The 26,942-nt window shown below is 41.1% G+C and overlaps 2 protein-coding genes across 14 annotated transcripts in view; both read left to right on the top strand.

Moving 5' to 3' along the window:
- The first annotated feature begins 381 nt into the window (after positions 1 to 381).
- On the top strand, positions 382 to 5,306 carry thumpd2 (THUMP domain containing 2). Its single transcript, XM_076079408.1, has 11 exons — positions 382 to 568; positions 1,409 to 1,547; positions 1,690 to 2,088; positions 2,189 to 2,313; positions 2,407 to 2,484; positions 3,063 to 3,115; positions 3,275 to 3,362; positions 3,585 to 3,656; positions 3,878 to 3,989; positions 4,437 to 4,557; positions 4,774 to 5,306. Exons 1-11 carry the CDS (start codon positions 458 to 460, stop codon positions 5,012 to 5,014), a joined length of 1,539 nt encoding a protein of 512 aa, XP_075935523.1. The 5' UTR covers positions 382 to 457; the 3' UTR covers positions 5,015 to 5,306.
- Positions 5,307 to 6,919: 1,613 nt separating this feature from the next.
- LOC142935182 (mitogen-activated protein kinase kinase kinase kinase 3-like) overlaps positions 6,920 to 26,942 on the top strand; it is a 48,268-nt gene continuing 28,245 nt past the window's right edge. For 3 of the 13 annotated variants that reach the window (XR_012947791.1, XM_076079375.1, XM_076079373.1), the window contains exons 1-16: positions 6,920 to 7,196; positions 14,781 to 14,838; positions 15,411 to 15,501; positions 15,639 to 15,703; positions 15,802 to 15,857; positions 16,125 to 16,172; positions 16,505 to 16,547; positions 17,447 to 17,519; positions 17,999 to 18,130; positions 18,448 to 18,510; positions 18,659 to 18,740; positions 19,599 to 19,715; positions 21,959 to 22,037; positions 22,126 to 22,184; positions 22,978 to 23,013; positions 23,696 to 23,758. Coding sequence is in view for 12 of the 13 variants with exons in the window: in XM_076079375.1 (XP_075935490.1) it covers positions 7,098 to 7,196; positions 14,781 to 14,838; positions 15,411 to 15,501; positions 15,639 to 15,703; positions 15,802 to 15,857; positions 16,125 to 16,172; positions 16,505 to 16,547; positions 17,447 to 17,519; positions 17,999 to 18,130; positions 18,448 to 18,510; positions 18,659 to 18,740; positions 19,599 to 19,715; positions 21,959 to 22,037; positions 22,126 to 22,184; positions 22,978 to 23,013; positions 23,696 to 23,758 (1,164 nt within the window). In the remaining variant the exon portion in view is untranslated. The remainder of the gene's footprint in view (positions 7,197 to 14,780; positions 14,839 to 15,410; positions 15,502 to 15,638; positions 15,704 to 15,801; positions 15,858 to 16,124; positions 16,173 to 16,504; positions 16,548 to 17,446; positions 17,520 to 17,998; positions 18,131 to 18,447; positions 18,511 to 18,658; positions 18,741 to 19,598; positions 19,716 to 21,958; positions 22,038 to 22,125; positions 22,185 to 22,977; positions 23,014 to 23,695; positions 23,759 to 26,942) is intronic. The other 10 variants (XM_076079369.1, XM_076079367.1, XM_076079365.1 and 7 more) reach the window with 4 other exon arrangements.

The raw sequence follows: 26,942 nt of genomic DNA, 5'->3' as shown, positions 1-26,942 counted from the left end.
ATTAAGTAAGTGTGTGTGTGTGTGTGTGTGTCTGTGTGTCTGTGTGTGTGTGTGTCTGTGTGTGTGTGCGCTGATAAGAGCTCCCACTTCAATTCAAGTATTAAAATGAATCACGAAATGAAGGCTTGTTGTTGTGGACTTTGCGTTGCTGTATTACATCAACATGCCATTATTAAACAGAAAATTAACATGAACAAGTCTTTATTATTTTTCTTTTTTTCTTAATTACAATCATACTGTGATAAATGTTATTTATTATGCAGATTGTTTCTATTTTCCAGTTTACTCCATCTGTGACTTTCTCCTCTGTGAGAAGAGAGACCCCTGCTGGCCAAGACCGGTCACTGCAGTCCGTTGACGTAGTTCCGCTTCCGGTGTAAACAAACATGCCAATATGGCGACTCTCTTGTAGAAGAAATTAGCGTTTTTGTCGACACTGAACTCGTTGTACGACATTATGAGTGAACCGGAGAGTAACGGGAGTTTAGTTCGCTACTACTGCACCGCCGGTAACGGGATGGAGCGGTTCTTAATCGGAGAGGTGAAGAAGAAGCTGGTCGCTGAAGACGTGAGTGGTTATTTTTGTGTCAGTTACGAGAGAAGAAGAAAAAACCAACGGTTATAACGACAAAAACTAACGGTTATAACGACAAAAATCAACGGTTATAACGACAAAAACCAACGGCTATAACGACAAAAAACAACGGTTATAACGGCCATTCAAAACTCCATTTGGTAAACGTTAGTTTGAGATAACTTTAACTAAACTTCCGGAATTAGCTTCTTCCACTGATGGAAAGTAACTAAATACATTGACTCAAGTAACCGTTACAATTTCCAGGTACTTGTACGTTACTCGAGTATTTTCTTTTTCTGCTACTTTGTACTTCTACAAACATAGTATGCATAGTATTTCAACAAATACATTAAGAATTTTCTACATTAAAATAAATTATATTTAAACGATAATTTTATATATATATATATATATATATATATATATATATATATATATATATATATATATATATATTATTTTATATATTAAAATAAATTATATACATATATATAAATTATTGTTTAAATATATATATAATATAAATTATATATATATATATAATTTCTATTGTATAAATTAATTAAACATCAAGATTGATGTTTAATTCATAAAAGTATATTTTTTATGATGTTAGTGGATTTAGTTTCAGGTGAGGTGGAACCAAAATATGTCAACCTGATTTATGTTTTACTGTCAAATATCAGTATCGCCTCAACAATCCACCGTCGTTTCATTTTAAGGATTCAACACAACTTCTTCAGACGGGACAATTTATCAAATTGTCATTTTTGGCTCCAGGGTGAACTCTTTAAACGCTGGATGGCTCTGTTTGTTGTTTGTGTGTCTCAGGTGTGTCAGACGGCAGGTAAGGTGCTGTTCAGCTCATCTGCCGGGATCCACAGAGTCAGTGAGCTGAAGGCTGCAGAGAGACTCTTCCTGCTGCTGAGGAGAGACTCACCTGTTCGTCTGTCTGCCCACAGCGGCCCAGGTACAACCAGATGACCTCTTTAACGTCTCAAATAATAATAATGGCATCATAATAATAACAAATATAACAAAACCTCTATGGGATTCAGTGCCTGATTAACTTTTATGTTTTGACTTTTCTTTTTTCTCTGTAATGTTCGCAGCAAAAGCCGCCTCTGAGCTTCAGTCCAGAGTGTTGGGCGACATCAGTCAGTGGACCGGTGCTGCAGCGACGTGGAGCCGCCTGCAGGGGGAGCTGTCGGGCAGAAGGATGACCGACCACACGCCAAGGAGGGAGGAGGGGAGAGGGAATGAGGAGGGGAGGCAGGGAGAGACAGAGCAGAGAGATGAGGAGTCGAGCAGAGGAACCTGTGGAGTCGAAGCCCAGAGGATGAAGAGAAAGAGGGATGAAGAAGAAAAGGAGTCTAGTAGTGCAGAGGAAAGGAGGACATCTGAGAAAAAGAGAGGATCAGTTGGTGTCCAGGAAACATCAGTTGGTGACCACGATGTGGAGAGAAGCTGCAGGGAGATGGATGACATGACGGAGGACAAAGTGGAACATGGTATTCAAATGAATTCATACTTCTTGTCTTTTAATCCAACATTATTTAAGTTTCTGACTCAGTGTTTTTTGTTGCTTACCTTTGTCGTCACATAATAAAGTGAAGCCGACTGCAGGAAGACCGCAACCCAGCAGGACCGAACCAGACCCGTCTGCTCCAGACCGGCTCTCTTTCAGGGTCAGCTGCAAGTGTACTGGATCTCTGTCCCGGTACTTCAGCTCACAGGTAGTGGACCTTAGCGTGCACATGAAGGGTAACGTCTCTGCACATAGACGCATGAAGTGTTCAGAGGACTAGTGTGTGTGTGTCTTTATTCAGGAGGTGAGCAGAGTGATCGGAGGAGGTCTGAGCAGACTGCTGGGCTGGAAGGCTGATCTGAAGAATCCACAACTGGAGGTAAAAACCTTCTTCTACTGAGTTCTGAATCTTTGGGTTGATTTATGCATCAGTCCAGTTTTATTCATGTAGCTCCTTTTTAAACTAATTAAACACAATTCAAAGAGTTTTACAACAGATTGACAAGACGAAACTGGAGAGAAGTTGAAGACACTAATGCGCACCAAATAAAGTTAAGGAAGATAGATACAACACTGAATTAATTAATTGTGTTAAAACAGTCAAATTTGAGTGAAATTAAATAAGAAATTAAATATGTATAAACACTGAAACTATAGCATGAAAACACATTTGACGCTGTGTAAAATCTGACTGAATGAAAAGCAATAACAATAGAAAACATAACATTTTTAAACGCTACTATTAGACTTAATAGATGGGTTTTTAGTTTCTGTTTTAAAACATCAATATGTTCTGAGAGGTCTGGTCATGTGGTGCCATATTAACTCATAATAAAAAACCTTTTAAATCAATACATCAACTGTATTTATCTCTTAATAACGCTGAGCAGACGCTCTTTGCTCTCTTGACTTTCCTTTCAAAATAAAACGTCGTTGGCTGTTTGTTTGTGTCTTCAGGTAAACGTTTCTCTGAGTGATGACCACTTCCTGTTGGGCTTTCCTTTAACCAGGTGAAACACTTTCTCTACATTTAACTCTGGAACTAGTTTTAATAACTAATGAATAGTAATAATAATAATAATGCCAAACCTAAATCTTAAACATAGTGGATTCATATTGCAGCTTTAATAATATATAATAAAGAATCATAAGTGATGCGTCTCCTTCAGGTTGCCTCTAGCTAACCGGAGCTACATGAAGACCACAGGACTCAGGTCCACTGTAGCCTGGGCCATGGCCTCACTGGCTCACATACAGGTACTCACACACACACACACACACACACACACTCACACATGTTCCTTTTATGAATCCACTAAAGCAGGTTCAGACTCATTAAATATTAGACCACGGAGCCTTAACTCGGTCCTCATTTCCAAACTCTCAGCGTGATGTTTGTTGTGTGGACGCTGTCGGTGTGTGTGTGCTGAAGCATGTAGCTGTGATTCCTATGTCTGTCCGTTATCTCCTGTTTCACAGCCGGGCTCCTGTGTGGTCGACCCGATGTGTGGAGTAGGAACCATCTTAATAGAAGCAGCTCAGGAGCACCAGGTCAGGACCCGAAGTCTCTCAAGTGTACAAACACTTCAGCTCACTTGTGCAGTTTGTTTCACATGTATCAACGTTAAAAGAAAGGAATATTCTCAGATATGCACTCATATATATCATAGCATTAAGTGTAGATATTGCTACAAAGCGTGTACTTTCTAGTAATAGTACACACTGTAGCATGTACTCTCCTATGATCTGATGCATCGCTCTCTCTGCTTCAGGCCGCGTGTTTCCTGGGTTTGGACATCGATGACGGACAGCTGCAGAAGGCCAATGACAACGTAGAGTTTGCAGAGCTGCCAAACATACAGCTGCTGAAGGCTTCGTCCATGAGTAAGAAACTATCAATGACAAACGTTTGGCATTAAAAACCTTTTGTATTTCTGTCACTAAGCTCATGTTCAGTGGGTGTGTGCATAAAATCTATTTACTGTAAAGATGTGTATAACGTAGTGAATTACAGAGTTGTATGTTCCCAAATGAATGAAGTCAAATCAAATCAATCAGCAAAACTGTCACATAAATTGAAATACATTTAAATCATTGTCAGCAAATGTGTCACGCTGTTAATAATGATGTCATTAATATCTGATGAATCTCAGGTGATGGTTCATTTTACTGAATCTCTTTTATTTAGCTGCTTGTTTTGGATGTGGCTCAGCGAGTGGGAGGTGAGAGTGAACCCTGCTGGCATGTGTTAAATTACCTCTTTGTGTGTGTGTGTGTGTGTGTGTGTGTGTGTGGGGGGGGGGGGTGTGGGGGGGGTGTGTGTGTGTGCAGTGCTGCCTCTGCCCAGCACCAGTGTAGACGCTGTCGTCTGCGACCTTCCGTTTGGCAGGAAGTTTGGCACCAAAACAAACATGGCTGCCAACCTGCCGCTCATCCTCACAGAGATGGAGAGGTTTGTGTTTCTGTTTCCATTGTTTCTTTCAGAAGGATTCAGTGAATCACAAAATGCGTTCATGTAATGTGCAGAATAGAACATTTTTTAACTGTTATTCTTAAGTAAAACTCACTCTTTTGTATTTATCAATAGAATTTATATGATTTTTTTTCCATCCGTCCAAAGAAAAAGAGCAATAACTGTAATTAATGTAATAAATGTTTGTGTTTCTAGAGTCCTCCGTATCGGGGGCACCCTGGTTCTCCTTCTGAGTCCTCAGCTATCTTGTCTCCTGAAGAACCTCCTGGCTCAGAAGGACTCTGGACCCCCACCTACCCAGGAAACAGAGCTTCAGTCTGGGCTGCAGCTCAGGCCGCCTCCCCCTCGGTGCTCCCTGAAGCACCAGGAGACTCTTAGAGTCAGCTTAGGTGCGATAGATGGACTAATCCATAAATATGTCAAGACGGACGCTTGATCTGTGTGAACGTTACGTTTCAAAGTAATCAGATACTTCTCTTTGTTACTTGTCATCAAATATAAGTAGGTGTGTTAAAGTGCCGTAATTAAAGTGGGAGCAGACAACTTTTCTCCACAGTTACTTCAGTTGTTTCCTCGCTGCTTGGCCTGCTGCCACCGCGACCCGACCCCGGATAAGCGGAGGAAAATGGATGGATGAAAGAACTACTCTTTTATTCGTCTGTTTGTTTCACTTCTGTTGTTCAATTGCAAATAATACAAAGAAATAAATATATATTTTTTAAAACATTGTTGAATATTGAGTTGTGTGAGCTTTTGCCATTCCAGAGGTAAATCATTTATCCATGATTATGAGACAACGGGCCTCTTCTGTGTTTTTTCTGTGGTTATTTTGCCCCTTTTCGTCGTATCTTTGTGTCTTTTTAGTCGTTTTATGTCTCTTTGTTGTTTTGTCTCTTTTCATAGTCGCTGTGAGTCTCTTCGTGTGTCTTCGTGTCTCTTTGAGTAACATGTTATAGGTGAAGCACCCGGTCAGCCTGTTCAGTAATCCACACATGCATCTTCATATCCTTCATTTAATTTAATCTCTACTGTATTTGAAAGAAGCCTGACGAGTGGATTATTCTTATGGAGTTATTCTGTTCTTTGTATTGTCAACAAATTCCATAAAAAGACCAGAAACCAGCAGTGTTCCTCAAACTCCAAAGCCAATGGACATGCAAATATGTAGTTTCTCTTATAAAAAGGGGCTCTGGGCGCTGTAGTCTTTAGCAAATGTACAGAAGGAACATGTTACCACCACGACACGGTGCAACTGTTTTAATAGTGTTTTAGGCCTACTGCACAGAAGAATAAGCTAAAACAGACTCTTGCCACACAGACAACTCTGCTTAGCATGACTTCATTGTTTGCGTGGCTCTTTTGTTGATTATAAATATAGAATATCACTCTTTATCCTGTAATGGCACTTTAGTTCTTCCTGTAACACAGACCCCATCACAATGTTGACATCTGCCTCTGTTTAGCCCCGCTTAGCCCACTTTCATACAGCAGGGCCAGACGAGGCCATGCAGGGCTTATATCGTGTTTTCATTCGTTCCCCCCCCCCCATTAGATGTAAACTTACTGTGTTTTTTTTGCTGTCTGTGCAGATTAGAAACCAACAATCAGTGCATGGATCCAATCGAGCTGACATTGATCAATACGGGTTAAAACCAAGTTTCAGGTTTATAGTAAAAACATCTTGTCAATAATATTTTACGTAGTCATATCTTGTGCATATATTCATTTTATGTTCTCTGTAATATTGTAATATTTTAACATTATATAGGTGGAGGCTTCAAACAAGTCCAGTTGGCTTTTTTCCTCTTCCTGCAATTTATCTCTGTTATGTTTGTTTATTTTATTGTTTAAATTGTGCAAAAGATAGATAGATACATTATTAATCCCACAAGGGGAAATATGTTTAAATAAATAAATAAAATGAATAAATAAACTAAACTAAGGTGTTTTTATTAGACCTTTTTTTCAAAAATAAATTAACGTGATTGAATTGTATTCTTTACAGTATTTTGTAGTTTTATCACCAAATTTTTTTATAAAAAAAAAATCTTAGTCTTGAATCCATACATTTTGCAAAATAAATAAAATTAAATAAAATAAATTAACGTGATTGATTCGTATTATTTTATCACCAAATGTCTTTATGTTAAAAAAAGGTAAAATAAAAACACCATAGTTTAGTTTTTGTTTAGTTTATTTAATTTGCACAATTTAAACAATAAAATAAACAAACACAACAGAGATAAATAAATATCACAGTTTTAATCATTAAATCCATCTCGCCTTGTGTCAAGACTCGCACTTCAGCGGCTACGCCATGATGTCCACTGCGCATGCTCATTGCGCAGTGTGGCAGCCATGTTGGAGCTACAGTGGACTCGGGCTGGGATTCACTGACGCCGTATTGTTGTTGTTTTATTCTTTAATAAATATCCATTATTCCCGCACGTTATTTGGGTGGTTTCGTCTAAAAAAAAACGCGCGCGTTCTGCGCAGTAAACCGTACCAGTTGTTGTAAAATGATGAACTCCAGTGTCGACCTGTCGCGGAGGAATCCGCAGGAGGATTTCGAGCTGATCCAGCGGATCGGAAGCGGCACATACGGAGATGTGTACAAGGTGGGGGGGCCACAGAGGTCCATTATCGGACACACGGCGGTCAGACGTGCACCGCTTGTTTATCTTTGTGGCCATAACGGTAGAAAACAACCCGTGTGACCGCCGTGAGCTTGTTTCTCATGCCTTGTTTTTGTGTTGTTTTTAGCTACAGTTGTGGCTAGCGAGCTAGCTAGCTAGCTGTCCGAGAACGGGCGCAGCTAACCTGCTAGCATCTAGAAGCTAACCAGGCTTGTTTAGGCTGTTTGTGTGAAAAATTTACAAAGAAGCGGTGATTTTTACTGCTACAAACCGAAGCACAGGCAACATATTATATCATAATGGTGTGGGGCTTTTAGCTGAATTAGTTACAATTGTCAGAGAGAGAGACACAGACAGAGAGACAGAGAGAGAGACACAGACAGAGAGACAGAGAGAGAGACACAGACAGACTGAGAGAGAGACACAGAGAGACAGAGAGAGAGACAGACAGAGAGAGAGACACAGACAGACAGAGAGAGAGACAGACAGACAGACAGAGAGAGAAACACAGACAGACAGAGAGAGAGACACAGACAGACAGAGAGAGAGACAGACAGCTGTCTGTCTAGAAACCCAGTTTAGGCTAAAGCTAAGCTACAACAACAACATTTCAACACCTCTCATAGTTACTATCCACGTTATAACACCAGTATAACTATTCACATCTATTTAGTAAACTGACGTTGATTTATGTCGTTTTTATAGCTGTTATGTTAATAACACTGTATCTGGGTCCTGTGCTGCTAGCAGACATCGTATATGTAGCATATAATAACCATCAACATGCTTATTATATGCTACACAGAATAACAGCATTCCTCACATAGAACACAGGTTAGTAGAATACAACGTTTGAAGACAGCAACGGTCATGTAACATTTAACAAATATCACAGAAAACAGATAATTTAATTCAACTTTATTTCCAGACACATGAGTCCATATAGCCTCAAAAACAAATACAACAACTAAACTAAATTCAATACGAGGACACCAAGACGCAGATATAATCATTGCACTTCAAAAATCACAGAGTGGAGTACAGTAGTGGAGTATAGAGTGGAGTATAGAGTGTAGAGTGGAGTGCAGTAGTGGAGTATAGAGTGGAGTACAGTAGTGGAGTATAGAGTGGAGTACAGTAGTGGAGTATAGTAGTGGAGTACAGTAGTAGTGTACAGTAGTAGTGTAGAGTACAGTAGTGGAGTATAGAGTGGAGTATAGAGTGGAGTATAGTAGTGGAGTATAGTAGTGGAGTATAGAGTGGAGTATAGTAGTGGAGTATAGAGTGGAGTACAGTAGTGGAGTATAGAGTGGAGTATAGTAGTGGAGTATAGAGTGGAGTACAGTAGTGGAGTATAGTAGTGGAGTATAGAGTGGAGTACAGTAGTGGAGTATAGAGTGTTTTTTGTTGAAGGACACTTTGGGGCTCAAACCTGAAACCTCTGGATTAAAGGATGTCCTAATCACCTCGTTGATGCCTGTATTTGGTTCTACCGCTCTGTATAAAACCCGTGGCTTGGCTAGGAATGTCTGAGCAGGAAACAAAGCGTGAGTTTTCTAGTCTCTGTTTGAAGCCTCTTTAGAGAACAGTGAAGGAGGATGATTGGCTGATAGCGAGACCTGCCTCCTGACCACGAGACCACAAGAAGATTTGGTTATTTCCCCGTCGACTGAATCCTGATACGGCTCAACACTGGCTGGCAACCAGGCGTCAGCTTGGTTGCTGGTTGCCAGCTTGTCACTGGTAGCGTACATAGACTGTATTTAAGAAGTGGACGTAGTCATCGTGATGTCACCCATTAGTTTGTGGACTGATGTTTTGAAGCCTTGAGTTCGGCCATTTCATTGTCGCAATGTTGTTTTTTTGTAACCAGTGAACAGGAAGTGATCATATCTGGACTGAGGAGCAGTGACGTAGAGACGCCGTTTTATGTCTCTGGTAGAGACCTGTCAATCACTGTGTAGCCCCGCCCTAAAGCATCCCCTGCTTTATGGTCTGTTTGACTCTAAATGGACCATAATGTACTAAATGAACATCATGCTGTATTGAAGAAGACTTGAAACTAGAGATTGAGACCATAAACTCATGTTTACAATGTTTACTGAGGTAATAAATCAAGAGAGAAGTAGAGTCATTTTCTCATAGACTTCTATACAACCAGAGGAGTCGCCCCCTGGTGGACACTAGAGAGAATGCAGCTGTAACGCATGAAGCATCGGCATCACTTGGTAGAACCGGAGGTTGCCGCCTGGTAGTGTAGCTGTAGCTGCTCTAGCACAGCACAGCTAGTTTTCTTAGAGCATTCATAGTGCTCTTCCTCTTTTTAGCGTCTTTCTTGCTCGTCCTCCAGTTGTTCACAAGCTATTCCGTTCTGCTAACGTTAGCTGCTGAACTTTAGCTTAGCATCTAGCGAAGGCTTTCCTCTCATTCATGTTCAATTCCTGGTTTATAAAACACCAATAGTGCCACTGTTGTCTGGTTCTCCACAGATTCCCTTTTAACACACATTTTGGGGTGCACGTTTGGCTGTTTGTTACTTTATTTTTGGTTGCCATTGATAGCAGCCAAAGGCCAATATTTGGTTGCCAGTTTCTCAAAATGGCAACTGTTGCTGTCGAGCCTTACCACAGAGTAAAATAACTCGACTATATCTTTAGGGTGAGGCCGGGTTGGGTTCCACAGACGGCCCTGAGGCTGTCTGGTCAAACACAAAAGAAAAAGAGCATTTAGTGTTGTGTCATATATCAGTGTTTCACAGCGTATTGATTGTCTTTGTACTCACACTCCCAGAACGATTCCTGAAATACTTCTCATCATACAGTCCAGTGTAAACAACACATACCAGACGTGTTCACAGCTCTTTAACACAAATCATTAGCTATGTGTCCATCTTTAGACTTCTCCTCTTGTATTAGAGGTGACAGCAAAGGAAGGATTTCCTAATTTTAAACCCACATTAAGCCTCACTTCACTTCGTTTGTGGTTTATTCTGAGAATTCCTGTAGCATGACGTCAGTAATCTGCACGCGGCATGCTTCTGTTTACCCATCTGAGAGGTGTGTGATGCACCAAACCAAAGAAAACTATTTGACTTTGATGAAGCAGGCTTTCTCTAAAAGGCCCGCTCGCTCACGGATGTTAAAGAGACTGTTTGTATTTAGTTGTGGAGACGAGACAACGCTCTTCTCTTTCAGTCATACCTTGTCCTTTAGACTAAATACCAGTATCAGCTTAATATAGCCGTGGAGACCTGCTCCGTGGGTTCTGAGTATTTACCAACACACAGGGTCTGACATCACTCGGGGTTGTTGAAACAGGACGACTGGCCTCGTGTTTCTCAAGGTGGCTCTGATTGAGGAAGTGGAGGCAGACGACGGCCTTCAGGAGAGATAGAGATCAGTTAATGACGAATCAATATCGGTGGCAGAACCACAGCAGACATCTGGCTGTTATAGACCTGTCACGTAAGGAGGGAAGCAATGATACCAGGCTTTGTGGTATCATTTAAATCTCTTTAAAATGTGTTGAAATCTTCAAGAAATGAAGCAATGCTAAGGGGCTTTTTGTGTATTAATTTACACTTCTAATGTATTTAATACAAGAATTGTGTGTGTGTGTGTGTGTGTGTGTGTGTGTGTGTGTGTGTGTGTGTCACTCACAGCTGGGAAGCCGTGGTCCAGGAATGCAGGAATCTTTACTTCCTCCTTATGTGTGTGTGTGTGTGTTCATGTCCTATTGTTTCACACTCGTGCGGCAGCACAACGCACATACACACGCACATACAACACCAGATGACACACATGCACAAACGGCTGCAGCGTCACAATGAAAAGTGATAACTTATCATAGTTACACGGTAGTTAAAACAAACTAACTCCAGCGTTGGTGCAGTCTAATGTGTCCTACCGATGTTGAGATGATGAAATGTTTTGTCGTTCCTCTGCACAGACTGAGTACTGACATGTCTGTCTGCTGTGTGTTTAACTATAAGACCTTACGTCTTATAGTTAAACCAGGGCTGAACCAGCTGTTTAAAGAGCAGCTGAACCTTGTTAATCAAGTTTGATACAAGATACTGCAGCTTGTGTTTACAGAGTCTGTTGGTTTAGAGAGTGAATTGTGCGACACTTCACTGCAGGGTGGGTCAGCACAAAGGGAATAGTGGTGAGACAGGTGAAGCACACACACACACACACAGGTATTTACAGCTTTAAGTTGCTGCATTTAAAGGGGAAAACCTCCACTCAGCAGGTTTTTACTCAGCAGGTTTAGAGGAGCTGCTTCTGTCAATCATCAGGGTCTGGTTCATTAAATTCCTACGTTTAAGCTGCTGTGAAAGGCCTCTGTGCAAACAAAGGTACGGCCACTAATTAATATGGATTTATTATGAATTATTTTGCATTACCGTGACAGTACCAGAGGTTTTAAAATGTTCAAACCAGTTTGATACGAAGCCAAACACCCGATCGGTGCACCATACTTTACCTTTAGGAGTGGGTCACATGACTGTATATGAGAAGTGGACGTAGTCTTCTTGACGTCAGCCATTGGTTTGTGGACTGATGGTATGAAGCCTCCAGTTCGGCGATTTTGCCATTGCCATCTTGGCTTTATTAATGTACTAAATGAACATCATGCTGTATTGAAGAAGACTTGAAACTGGAGATTGACACCATAAACTCATGTTTACAATGTTTACTGAGGTAATAAATCAAGAGAGAAGTAGAGTCATTTTCTCATAGACTTCTATACAACCAGAGGAGTCGCCCCCTGGTGGAGAGTAGAGAGGATGCAGCTTTAACACATGAAGCATCGGTTCTAGTTGATGAGTTTTTGAGCGTTTTAATTTTGGCCACTTTACTATACAATGACGAGAGCTATATGTCACTTAACAGCTGGCTCATCACTAAGTAACCATGCAGGGATTACGTCTTTCAGGCTTGTTTTTTTATCAGCGCCTTGGTGGTCCTACGTCTGAACGGGTCAAGTCCTATTCTGAGAGTGTGTGTTCATGAGACGGAGAGTACGGAGTGTAAGAACCTGCTGGGACTAAATATTTAGTTTAATACCATCTGAGGAAACATTGTCATGATCGATCAATGGTGGCACGAATGTTCATGTTATTTGTTTGGACTATGATGTGAAAATACAAGTTTTTTGTGTTTGTGCGCGTGTGTGTGTGTGTGTGTGTGTGTGTTGCTTGAGTGACTGGTTATTTAGTTGAAAGACAGGTGTGATAATTAAACACCTGTTCCCCTCCTGAGGCCATGTGTTTTTGTTAATGGTTAAGCTGTTAACACTGAGACCAATCTGCAGAGTTGTGCCTATTTTAACCAAAAGGTTTGTAGTACAGATGTTTTTACATGATAATAACATAGTTAAATATCGTGTAATGCACGTCAGTATGTGTCATTATGTCAATAAGGGAGAAGGAAACCAGCAGAAGGACTTAGTGCATGAACTAATACATCGGTTATGTTAAAGGTCAGAGAAGTGTGACAGCCAGGAGCATGATGGGTAGTGGAGTAGCTCCAGGTGCTAGCTGGGTTAGCTTAGCTTCCAGCTCATATACATTCACACAGGAAGAACATGAACATCAGTGAAGACCTCGTCTCCTCCTTGTTTCCTGCACTCGCTGCAGGTTCACAGCTCAAGCTGAGCTCTGATTATCACGGTCACAGAGGAGAGAGTGAAATGCCACACCGACGCTCCACTGAGCGGACCATATGCTGAGTGTGTGACGCACACACACATTCGGTTTAGGCCTTGACGTGCAAAAGATAAATCCACATTTCCATCGAGTGGTTTGGGAGTGAATGAGCTGTGTTACGTACAGAAGTTGGGCTTCTGACTGTGATCTAGTAAACAGTAGAAGAAGAAGGAGTCTAGGAGAGAACAAACAGAGAGCTCTTTGGCTCTTCTTGGTCATAGTTCTTCCATGTCAGCGAGTGTCGGCCATGTTTTTAATGTTGCCTGGAGACGAAGACAATATAAATATATATATCCGGGAAACAGCTGATTGGGAACAGAAGTTTCCATTTAAGAAAAATTACAAAAATGTTTGTGCATGCTGGGAAGAAAGTCAGACTTTAAACATATATATTTATATATCGGCCACGAAGATTTGAATGAACTTATGATTTATTATAAGTGAAGTCCTGTTTCTATGGAGATAAGTTGAGTGAACACAACTGAGAATAGAAACGGTCACATCAAGATGACTCATTAGGGCTGAGTGATGTGGCTTATAAATAATAATTATTGATTTGTTTAGGTCATGCTGTGATCTAAGATATATACCTAAATATTTTCATACTGTGTTATTTAACCCTTTGATCATACAGTGTGATCAGTCTACTAAACTAATCTGAACTGTGAGGTGGTCTGCTTTTATTTTGAAGTAAAATAAAACAGGAAGTTTGTGATGTGGCATCGAGTCAGAAATGTATTTATTATTTAGTTTGACTCTAATTATTTACTGAAATCAAGTTTTCTCTAGACTACAGTTCATAGGCAGTATTTATATCTTCTGTAAGTTAACATTATATGTATTCATTATTTAATATTTGTTCATTTTGTTTCACACGACGATTTACAGTCAATGTTTGTAATAAAGTCATTAACTACGTCCCACGTAGAACAAGATGCGTAACATCGAGTGTGTTCGACATTTTTATATAAAATGTATAAAAACCTGACTAGTGATGAAAAGCCACAGACACACACACTTCTGCAACGACACACACACACACACTTCTCTAACGACACACACACACACACTTCTCTAACGACACACACACACACACTTCTCTAACGACACACACACACACACTTCTGCAACGACACACACACACACACTTCTCTAACGACACACACACACACACTTCTCTAACGACACACACACACACACTTCTCTAACGACACACACACACACACTTCTGCAACGACACACACACACACACTTCTCTAACGACACACACACATCTGCAACGACACACACTCATGCTTCCTCATTCTTTGTCCTGAAAGAAGCCCTTCACGTCTCTTCTCTTTTAGTCTCTCCTCTCATGAATATTTCATAATGACGTCCTCTCTCAGCTCTGCTGCTAAATGTAAACACGGCTCAACTATTTATAGAAAATCTGCAAAAAAAAAACCTGCTGCTGCTCCACAAGTATCGGCTCTTCAGGAATACAGGAAGCACCGCGTTCCTCCGCCTCCTCTGTGTGTGAATTCTGGGATTTTTAACTTTGCTGAACTGGTTCCCAACAACATGTAGAATGATGAAGCGTTTTCAGCGCTCATGACAGAATGACGCACGTTCACCAGGTTCACCGTCTTTGCCGGATCTTCAGATTTCCTAAACATGTAAAGGACAAACCTGTGTCCTGGTGACCGCTGAGCGAGAGCAAGAAGCTCCACTCTGTCCGTCCGTCTGTCCTTAATATCAGAGCTCTACATTAAAGTTGCATGAACAACAGAATGTTCCTGACACACTCTCCCTTTCTCTCTCTCTCTCTCCCTATCTCTCTCTCTCCCTCTCTCCCTCTCCTCTCCTCCCTTCAGGCTCGTAACGTAAACACAGGAGAGCTGGCTGCTATCAAAGTCATCAAACTGGAACCGGGTGAGTTATCTCATCTTGATATTCTCTCTGTTCCTCGTATCAACCTTCCTCTCCTTCTTCTCTTTTTTCTCCCCTTCTTTTTCCCGTCATCAGACTCCTTTCTTCCACTCTTAGCTGCTGGTTTCCATCTTCTGCTCCTCTATGAACGAGAGGAAAACTAAAATGTGGAAATGTTTCATCACGTTGTTGCTAAATAATCGAGTTCTTCAAGTGTGGTATTTAAAAAACACAGGTTGAAACCCGCTCTGCTGCTCTCTATTATTGAGACACAAAGCCAAGACTTCTCTTCTCTGTTTCTTGTTAAATAATAATAATAATGTTTATTCACCAATTATTAACAGACCAGATTATTTATATGATAATATTATAGAGTAACGGTCGAGACCTGCTGTGAGACCTGCTGTCTTGAGCTGACTTCTGTTATGATTCAACGCTATATAAATAAAATGATAATTGCGTGTGTGTGTGTGTGTGTGTGTGTGTGTGTGTGTGTGTGTGTGTGTGTGTGTGTGTGTGTGTGTGTGTGTGTGTGTGTGTGTGTGCGTGTGTGTGTGTGTGTGTGTTCCCTCCAGGTGAGGACTTTGCTGTCGTCCAGCAGGAGATCATAATGATGAAGGATTGTAAACACTCCAACATTGTGGCCTATTTTGGCAGTTATCTCCGGTAAGTAAGTGTGTGTGTGTGTGTGTGTGTGTGTGTGTGTGTGTGTGTGTGTGTGTGTGTGTGTGTGTGTGTGTGTGTGTGTGTGTGTGTGTGTGTGTAGTTGTGCTGACAGCTTGTTGTCTGTTGTGTGTGTGCAGGAGAGATAAGTTATGGATCAGTATGGAGTACTGTGGAGGAGGCTCTCTGCAGGATATCTACCACGGTAAGAAGAACACACTCACACACTCACACACACACACACACTCACACATAACAACAGTGCTGTTAGTTTTGACTCTTGACTCCATCTCTCTCCTCCAGTAACTGGGCCGCTGTCAGAGTCTCAGATAGCCTACATGTCCCGGGAGACCCTGCAGGTAAGCTGTTCGCTCTGTTATTTAGCTCTGTGAGCAGAACAGACGTAAATCAGACGTAAAACAAATGTTGAGACCAAACTGGAATCATTCCCTTAAAGAACCACAGCTGCATAAAGTAACAGGAAGCACTGCAACGTGTCGGCTATCAGAGATTAAAGCCAAACGTCTCTCAAGCATCTGATTTTCATTGAACCAACTGTGTCTTTATTCTGTTGTGTGATGTTCTTGTGTCACTAACCTGCAGCTGCTGTGTGCTTGTGTTTGCAGGGTTTATACTACCTTCACAATAAAGGCAAAATGCACAGAGACATCAAGGTGAGTTTGGAGAAAGCTGAATGCAACCGTTCGATTGTAACTTCCTGTTTGAAGGAAGAAGCGTGTAGTTCAGTTGAAACCCTCCACACTGTTACAGCAACACCTGTAACGTGTTTATTTCAGGCTCGTTGTGTTGGATTACTTTACTGCTGTTTCCATTATTTTGTCCACCACATGTGTGTGAAGCGACGTGTTGCGGAGACAAATTCTGTTAATCATTAATTATCATTGATAATGAAGGTTATCGAGTGATTATTAATCAAAGTCAAAGAATTAAAGCACAAACATTCAGCCATGAATTTATTTATTTATTTTAATTGTTCCTGTGACAGGGAGCCAACATCCTCCTGACAGACAACGGCTACGTTAAGCTAGGTGAGTGGTTCTGAATATATATATATATATATATATATAATAACAATAATATATATATATATATATATATATATATATATAATAACAATAATATATATATATATATATATATATATATATATATATTATAATAACAATAATATATATATATATAATTGTAATAATAATAATAATCATTTACTGACCCGCTGCTCCTCCTCCATCACTCATCACATTCCTTCTCTCTCTCTCTCTCTCTCTCTCCCTCTCTCTCTATTCTTCTTCTTCATTCCTTCTCTCGCTCTCTCTCTCTCTCTCTCTCTCTCTCTCTATTCTTCTTCTTCATTCCTTCTCTCTCTCTCTCTCCCTCTCTCTCTCTCTCTCTCTCTATTCTTCTTCTTCATTCCTTCTCCCTCTCTCCCTCTCTCTCTCTCTCTCTCTCTATTCTTCTTCTTCATTCCTTCTCTCTCTCTCCCTCTCTCTCTCCCTCTCTCTCTCTCTCTCTCTATTCTTCTTCTTCATTCCTTCTCCCTCTCTCCCTCTCTCTCTCTCTCTCTCTCTATTCTTCTTCTTCATTCCTTCTCCCTCTCTCGCTCTCTCTCTCTCTCTCTCTCTATTCTTCTTCTTCATTCCTTCTCCCTCTCTCGCTCTCTCTCTCTCTCTCTCTCTATTCTTCTTCTTCATTCCTTCTCTCTCTCTCCCTCTCTCTCTCTCTCTTTCTATTCTTCTTCTTCATTCCTTCTCTCTCGCTCTCTCTCTCTCTCTCTCTCTCTCTCTCTCTATTCTTCTTCTTCATTCCTTCTCTCCCTCTCTCTCTCTCTCTATTCTTCTTCTTCATTCCTTCTCTCCCTCTCTCTCTCTCTCTCTATTCTTCTTCTTCATTCCTTCTCCCTCTCTCCCCCCTCTTCTCCTCTCCACAGCTGACTTCGGTGTGTCGGCTCAGATCACAGCGACTCTGGCCAAGAGGAAGTCCTTCATTGGAACTCCGTACTGGTTCGTTGAGTTTGTTTTTCTCCTCCAGCATGAAGTTAGAGCAGATGTATCAGCTTTAATGTCCGTAAAGATGTTCTGGATTGGTAGATTTTTGTGACAAAAATGATTTAGATACGGTGACATAAACATGTAAGACAGACGTAAAGACGACATTATAGAGCCGTTACGATGACGTAGGTAAATAAATCAATATATGCCTCAACATCAATATCCTAATGGTGATAATATAATGACTTGTTTTCATATATTAGTCATATAATAATAATTATAACAACAAGACCGGGTCAGCGGAGAGGCAAGCAAAAATATATTCAATAACTTCTCTTACGTCAGACAGTGTGAAGGAATCTGTCTAATGAGCTGCATCATATGTTGTGTTATCTGACGTGTTTTAAGCAGCTGGAGCAGGAGAAAAATGCTGTTTAATTAACCTTATTGGTTGTTTTCCTCCTCCTCCTCCTCCTCCTCCTCTCTCATAGGATGGCTCCTGAGGTAGCAGCAGTAGAGAGGAAAGGAGGTTACAACCAGCTGTGTGACATCTGGGCTGTGGGCATCACAGCAATAGAGCTGGCTGAACTACAGCCTCCCATGTTCGACCTGCACCCCATGAGGTGTGTGTGTGTGTGTGTGTGTGTGTGTGTGTGTGCGTATAATACCTGTTTGGACTGTGATAGAGTGATGATAGCTGAGTGGAGACATGCATTCAATGTGAAACAATGTGAGGATGATAAGGAGATTTAACTCTTTTGAAACAGACGTGTTTAAAACACTGATTTCTCAGAATGTATAAATATAAATCTATATATCTATATTTATAGACACAGAGAGACCTCCAGCTGTCTCTTGTCGTTATAACTGTGTGGTTCGTGGTCAGTGTTCTGCTCTAAAGACTCCAGGTTTACTCTTCGTCTCTCCTCTTCCTCCTCAGGGCTCTCTTCTTAATGACCAAGAGTAATTTCCAGCCTCCTAAGTTGAAAGATAAAGTCAAATGGTAAGAGACCAGTGAAGGGCTTCTATGTCTCTGCGTGAGATCACACAGTTTTTAATCACACCCTCTCTCTCTCTCTCTCTCTCTCTCTCTCTCTCTCTCTCTCTCTCTCTCTCTCTCTCTCTTTATTCTCTCTCTCTCTGGACGACAGGACAAATAACTTCCACCATTTTGTCAAACTGTCGCTCACCAAGAACACAAAGAAGAGGCCGACGGCTGAGAAGCTGCTGCAGGTGAGAACATATTTATAATTATTAAGGAAACAGCGTTGGTAAGCAGAGTAAATGTAACAGCTGTTACTTCTTTATTGCATCAAACTTCTTCTTTACTACATTTAAAACTCAAAGCAGAGCTGGTGATTGTTGGAACAGTGGAAAGACTAAAAGAGATGGTCAGCGAGGAAAAATGACGTCTAAAAAGTTGTCTGGAGGCTTTAAAGACATCGTAGGAATTATATGTTTGTACATTAATAAGTTAAATTAAAATATCTTATAATAATTGGTCATATACCTGAGGACAAAGGCCGGATGTTAAAGAGTGTTTTTTGTTCAGCAGGTAAAGGGCTTCAGTCAGTAAAGTTTAAAAAGAGACTGAATAAGTAACAGATACAAACAGAAGTACTACGCTACGCTACTACGTTTACTGAACCTGTTACCTGACACGTCTGAGACGCTGAACGCAACACACCAGACAAAAGTGTTTTATCCCATATTTCTAAATAAATGCACTAATTCTGGTGGGACAGGTGTGTAAGACTCTGATGAGCAGTGAGTCTATTTATCTGTCGATCAAATAAAACTAAAACGTCTGTCCCAGCGTGAAACGCTAGAATGATGATCTAGAATAACACTCTCTGTCTCTCTGTCTCTCTCTCTCTCTCTCTCTCTGTGTCTCTCTGTCTCTCTATCTCTCTCTCTCTCTGTGTCTCTCTGTCTCTCTATCTCTCTCTCTCTCTGTGTCTCTCTGTCTCTCTATCTCTCTCTCTCTCTGTGTCTCTCTGTCTCTCTCTCTGTGTCTCTCTGTCTCTCTCTCTCTCTCTCTCTCTCTCTGTGTCTCTCTGTCTCTCTCTCCCCCCCTCTCTCGTCTCCCAGCACCCTTTCGTGTCTCAGCCTCTCAGCAGGACGTTGGCGATCGAGCTGCTCGACAAATCCAACAACCCGGACCACAGCACCTACAACGACTTTGACGACGACGACCCGGAACCAGAGGTAACCTTTCACCTTTCACCTTCTCAGGTCTGTGAGTCACGGGGTCGACGGAGGACGATCTCGCTTCCTTTCCATCCCTCCTAATCGTGCACTTCTTTCTCCTCATTCAACCTCTGGCACATGTGACTCATCTTTCTGCTTTTGTCCTTCTTTCCTTTCCTTCATCCTCCTCTTGTCTCCTCCTTTCTTCCTCTTCCTTCTTGTAGCGCTTCCTCTTTCTCTTCTCCTTCTTTCTCCCCCTTTCTCCTGTCTCCTTGTCCCCTTCCTCTACCCCCTCCTCAGTTTAAGTACAGGGGTCATTTCCTACCCATAAGCCCCGGTGCTCGGCGTGCGCCCCGTTTCGCGGCCCGTAGGAAGGTACCAGTCTGTGGTGCGGTGATGTCGTCTCTAACACAAACCGTTCACTTCAGGGTCTGCTGGTGTTCTCATGGATCATATATCATCATCATATATAATCATCAGTATCGCTCGTCAAGATGAAGATGGCTACCAGAGTGTGACATCATCGCCTCCTTTAGAATAATGCATCTGAAACCGTTTATTTAGTGTGACTTGGTAAAACGTCACAACACTGGTTCTGATTGGTCTGAAGTCTCGGAATGTATCAAATATATGATAGTATAATAAGCAGTATATATATAGTATTTATTAGTATCTAATATATCTATAACAGTAGAACTTTGACATTGTTAGATCACGTGAAAAATCTCACTTCTCAAAAGTCAAAGTCAGTATATTAGAAAAATGTGGAATAATATATATATATATATATATATATGTATATGTGCATATCTTTGATATATAACTTAATGAGTTCATAAATACCAAATAGTTGAGTGTGCTCTGTGTAGTTAGAGAGATGCAGCCGTTGTCTTTATTTAGTCTTTGGGGACATAAATCTTCTTAAAATATAATGAAATATATAGAGATTAAACAGCCACCATGGGCCCAAATATAGTATGATCAGGAATACATTCAGATGTATGCTGAGGTACACTAAGGTACTAAACACTTCCACCTAAATGAATTCAACATCTCAGGGTACAGACTGTTTAAATATGACGCTTATGGAAGCCATCTTCATCTCCCGTTTGTACTAACATGTGTGTGTTATTGATGATGATCTTCATATAGAAGAGGTGGTCTATTAGTGGATCTGTGCTACCAATGAGTCTTGGTTTGTCTCCTTCAGGAGCTTTAAAGCATGGTGTGAGGTTTGCTGTGTTGTTGTTTAGCTTCTTAAGATGAAATACTGGAGACTTGAGGTCCAGTAGAGTCTGAACACAGTGTGCAGCGTGCTGTGGTTTGACTTGTGAATGAGCAGTTTAATGTTTAACTAAACGGAGCTCATGCATGAACATTTAGATATTCTCATCTTAACTTTAAACGCTCTGAACTTCAGATAACTGTTTAAAGCACCAGCGTAAACGTGATGAATGACGTGTGTGTAAATGAGTATTCATTCTGTAAATGAGCATAATTAATGCCTTTAAATGCCCTCACTTCCTGCCTCATATGTGCTATTTTAAACTCCTGCTTGTGGAGATGCAAAGAGGAAAAATATATATTTATTAACAGCGTCAGCAGCAGAATTAAGAGACAAGGAAGGAGGACAAATAACGAGTTATTGTTATACAACAGCATCAATAGTTCATTTAAATGAATGGTGATATCGTTAAGTTATAGGAATACATTTAGAATTATGTCGGCCTTTAATTCAAACATAATCACAATGTTGACATAGTTATTATGTGTCATTTATAAACGGGGTTTATCGATCTCAAAAATGCTTCAAAGTCATGAATCCTACAATCCTTTGGTGAAAAACATCAGCTTGGATAACAGCAGAATAACTGCACGACTCCATAAAAGTCAAACTATAAAAATCAGTTTGTACGGTTCTTACACGAGGATCAATGTCTTCTGATGGACACGGCCCGGTTTGGACTGCAGCTCAGCTGGATGTCCCACATGGGTCACCTCCATTAACATGAGACCCGGGTCCTGCATGGCGTTCTCCCTTTTCAGGGACTCGTTGCGGTCGTTGCCAGAGAAGGTCTGTGTGTCCCTGTCGACTGCGTTGCTGTGTTTTTGGTTGTCTGGTTGCAGAGTGCTGCTGGCTGTTTTGCTGTGTCATCAGATCCCACCCACAGGAGATAGCAGAGGGATCGTGTTTCTCTGTAATCGTCTCAGGTTGAACAGCCGTCTGACTCTCTGTGTGTGTCTTTCTCCTCCTCCGATAGTCTCCGGTCTCCGTTCCTCATCGGATCCGCTCCACCAGCAGGAGCGCCAGAGAGGGAAAGACGCTGTCGGAGATTAACTGTGAGGTCACGCACAAAATCAAACGTGAACAAATCTCACGTTGACGCAGAAAGCTCCATAACGACCCTCTGCTTTGTCTCTCCCTCAGTCGGTCAGGTGAAGTTCGACCCTCCGCTGAGGAAGGAGACGGAGCCTCACCATGAACCGGTGAGTTAATCATCCGTGACGTGTGTGTGAGAGAGAGAGAGAGAGAGAGAGAGAGAGAGAGAGAGAGAGAGAGAGAGAGAGAGAGAGAGAGAGAGAGAGAGAGAGAGAGAGAGAGAGAGAGAGAGAGAGAGAGAGAGAGAGAGAGAGAGAGAGAGAGAGAGAGAGATCGTCACCTCACCACTACCAGCATGACCGATCCATGTTCTCAATCTGTGTTGAACCAAATCCACCAATCCCATCCACATAGATTACCTCTGACATGTAGGGATGTCCTGATCTACGTCAGAGAGTCTTTTAGGGGTAGTGGATGACATCAGCTGATCAGGAAGCTTTCTAGAGAATCAATGGCCTTGAGGCGTAGCTGAATATCACGTGTGATTTCCTATAAGCTAAAGCTGGTTCTGCTGGTGTCTATCACTTTGCTGCTTGTTGAATAATGGGATGGTGCCGGTTCATTCTCCATCACTGCGTCTTGTTAAAGTCCTCCTCTCCCTCACACCTTGTTCTGTCCTTCCTTTGCACTTTGAACTCCCTCTTATGTCCTGATCCTAAATCAATCTGTCCATCAGGTTAGGGTCATGTTATGAAACGGTCGGTTCATATCCATTCACCCACTCGTCCTTGAAAGTAATACGATCACATGGGGTCTCTCTCTGTCTGCTGACTAATGTGGTTTTTGCTTCTCTAAGAGCCGTCCGTTCAGGATCACAGTGCTATATGTAGCCTTTAAAAATCAATAGTATTGTCGGATATCAATAACGTAACAGCAGCATTTTGTGGCATCTTTACACAGATGGTGTCAAGAGAACAATCAGGAACCTGGACTAAGGTCTGTGTTTCACACCAGATGAAGAGATTTTAACGATTAGTTCTCTGATATAAAATATGTCTTCTACGTAACACCAGTCCTCCTTTCTCTCAGTGGAGACGTGAGGTCATGTGACCGTGGTGGAGTTCCTTTATAGGCTAACGTTAGCTTCTTACTTTACACTTCAAACATCATAAAAGTGGTTTTCATATGAGAAGATTATCTTGATGAACGAAACGTTTAAGTATCGTAGACGAGATTATTTTCTGCAATAATTAAAAAGAACTACGTCATCCCTGCAGCTCTCATTTGTTCACTAAAGGAGGCTATTGTTTAAGCTTCACGTAGCACCAATAATATATATTAATGCCATTTATTAATGTTTCTCCTCCTCAGTTTTTCAGATTTTTAAACTCTCATCCAACCCCAGTTTCCTCCCTCCCTCGATCTGTTCCTCTTCTCCTCGGATTAATATTCCCTCCTTCTCCGTCTCGCTGATTTACGGACTGTCCGAGCCCATTTTTTGGCCTTAAATCCATCTTCCATCTTCTCTCTCTCTCTCTCTCTCTCTCTCTCTCTCTCTCTCTCTCTCTCTCTCTCTCTCTCTTTCTTTTGCATCAGTGTCTCCGTTCCTCCCCGTTCCCTCCATCAGTCCAGGTTAATGTATTAACTGAGGTCTCTCTCGCTCTGTCTTGCTGACCAGTGTGAATCTGAGCCCTATCTGGACTGTGTTGAGGAGCTCTACTATACCGCGAGATCTAATCTGGTAGTACTCTTTCTATCTGTCTCTCTCTCGTCCTCTCCCTGTCTACTCTTTTTATTTTCAGTCTGTCATCATCTCTTTAACCTTATGCCTTCTTCTTCATGTCTCACTCTCTCCATAATATTTCTCTTTCTGAAGGACGAGTCCTTTCCTTTTGGCTCTCTTGCTTCCTGAGCCCTTGCTGTCTCTTTTATATTTATATTATTATTTTCTTCATTTTTCCAGACTGCTGATTGTTTTGGCTGCTTCTTCTGTATTTTTGTGTGTTCTGTGTTCATCTACTCTGCTCCGTCCATCTGTTGCTGTTGCTCTTCTTCTTCTCTTCTCTACCTCTTGCCTCTCTAACTGGTGTTGTAGTTGAGTCCTTAGTGTTGTTGTTGTTGTGTTTTCAGATACATTGGTACAATACACACATTCACACAAACAAACATTACAATCAAACTGTGAATCTTTTGTTGGTTGCACAACAGTCAAAGTTGGCTCCTCCCCCTCCCCAAATTCACTCTTGTCTCTCGCTATATTTGCGGGGGTTTTTCGGCAACGTGTCCGCCATTGTAGCTTCCTCTTGGAAGCATGCTTGCAATCTTGCACCTGCAGATTGCTACATTTTTTTTACAGTTTGACGTCCAGAAACGTCCCGAAAACAACAACATTTAATGAAAAGAGAAAAATCCAAACAGAGTGCAGATGATTCTATACTTTTACGTATTTATTTTGTGGAAAATCTGACTTATTTTGCCTGTAAATGTGAATTTAATGTGAAACAGACTAACACACACACACACAGAGAGACGAGGGTCGGAGGTCAGATTCCGTTTTAGAGCTGCTGGTAGTGCTGCAATGCCTTGCTCGAGGGACACTTTGGACACAGGCTATTCCTACTTACAACATTACCAAACACACACACACTGAACCTTTTAACATTCTCTGTCCTGATATTTGTTTCTCTCTACAGAACGTGTCTCTTCAGAACATCACTGCTTCTCTGTTCTCTAACCTCTTTACGTCCTCTAGTCGACCAGAGCGGCGAGGCCTCTTTCATCCGTGTGTGTGTGTGTGTGTGTGTGTGTTTGTTTGTTTACAGTGTGTGTGTGTGTGTGTGTTTTCCCTCTGCATGCCTGTTGCGTAATGTCATTATCTTTATGAAAGTGTTTGTGTGACACGACGCTGCGTTCACATTGTGGCTTCAAATACACACAAATGTGTGTTTATCTGCTCTGAGCTTAGATCACGAGCATGTCTGGTGAACTATTTAAGCGTTATTAGGTATGAAGAGCAGATTGCTGTAATTCATCGTGCTGTTAAGTTGCTCTAACATAAGGCTCTGTTAGATTGCTGTATTTTATGGCGCTGTTAGATTGCTGTAATTCATGGTGCTGTTAGATTGCTGTAATTCATGGTGCTGTTAGATTGCTGTAATTCATGGTGCTGTTATATTGCTGTATTTTATGGCGCTGTTAGATTGCTGTAATTCATGGTGCTGTTAGATTGCTGAATGTAATGGCGCTGTTAGATTGCTGTATTTTATGGCGCTGTTAGATTGCTGTAATTCATGGTGCTGTTAGATTGCTGAATGTAATGGCGCTGTTAGATTGCTGTATTTTATGGCGCTGTTAGATTGCTGTAATTCATGGTGCTGTTAGATTGCTGTAATTCATGGTGCTGTTATATTGCTGTATTTTATGGCGCTGTTAGATTGCTGTAATTCATGGTGCTGTTAGATTGCTGAATGTAATGGCGCTGTTAGATTGCTGAATGTAATGGCGCTGTTAGATTGCTGTATTTTATGGTGCTGTTAGATTGCTGTAATTCATGGTGCTGTTAGATTGCTGAATGTAATGGCGCTGTTAGATTGCTGTAATTCATGGTGCTGTTAGATTGCTGAATGTTATGGTGCTGTTAGATTGCTGTAATTCATGGTGCTGTTAGATTGCTGAATGTAATGGCGCTGTTAGATTGCTGTAATTCATGGTGCTGTTAGATTGCTGTATTTTATGGTGCTGTTAGATTGCTGTAATTCATGGTGCTGTTAGATTGCTGTAATTCATGGCGCTGTTAGATTGCTGTATTTAATGGCGCTGTTAGATTGCTGTAATTCATGGTGCTGTTAGATTGCTGTAATTCATGGTGCTGTTAGATTGCTGTAATTCATGGTGCTGTTAGATTGCTGTAATTCATGGTGCTGTTATATTGCTGTAATTCATGGTGCTGTTAGATTGCTGTAATTCATGGTGCTGTTAGATTGCTGTAATTCATGGTGCTGTTAGATTGCTGTATGTTATGGTGCTGTTAGATTGCTGTAATTCATGGTGCTGTTAGATTGCTGAATGTAATGGCGCTGTTAGATTGCTGAATGTAATGGCGCTGTTAGATTGCTGTATTTTATGGTGCTGTTAGATTGCTGTATTTTATGGCGCTGTTAGATTGCTGTAATTCATGGTGCTGTTAGATTGCTGTATTTTATGGCGCTGTTAGATTGCTGTAATTCATGGTGCTGTTAGATTGCTGAATGTTATGGTGCTGTTAGATTGCTGTAATTCATGGTGCTGTTAGATTGCTGAATGTTATGGTGCTGTTAGATTGCTGTAATTCATGGTGCTGTTAGATTGCTGAATGTAATGGCGCTGTTAGATTGCTGTAATTCATGGTGCTGTTAGATTGCTGTATTTTATGGTGCTGTTAGATTGCTGTAATTCATGGTGCTGTTAGATTGCTGTAATTCATGGCGCTGTTAGATTGCTGTAATTCATGGCGCTGTTAGATTGCTGTATTTTATGGCGCTGTTAGATTGCTGTAATTCATGGTGCTGTTAGATTGCTGTAATTCATGGTGCTGTTAGATTGCTGTAATTCATGGTGCTGTTAGATTGCTGTAATTCATGGTGCTGTTATATTGCTGTAATTCATGGTGCTGTTAGATTGCTGTAATTCATGGTGCTGTTAGATTGCTGTAATTCATGGTGCTGTTAGATTGCTATAATTCATGGTGCTGTTAGATTGCTGTATTTTATGGCGCTGTTAGATTGCTGTAATTCATGGTGCTGTTATATTGCTGTATTTTATGGCGCTGTTAGATTGCTGTAATTCATGGTGCTGTTAGATTGCTATAATTCATGGTGCTGTTAGATTGCTGTATTTTATGGCGCTGTTAGATTGCTGTAATTCATGGTGCTGTTATATTGCTGTAT

The sequence above is a fragment of the Anarhichas minor genome, unplaced genomic scaffold, assembly GCF_050575085.1.
Source record: "Anarhichas minor isolate MPS153535 unplaced genomic scaffold, ASM5057508v1 ptg000072l, whole genome shotgun sequence".
NCBI lineage: Eukaryota > Metazoa > Chordata > Actinopteri > Perciformes > Anarhichadidae > Anarhichas > Anarhichas minor.
The sequence above is the reverse complement of the archived record's forward strand: the minus strand, read 5'-3'. Positions and strand labels throughout refer to the sequence as shown.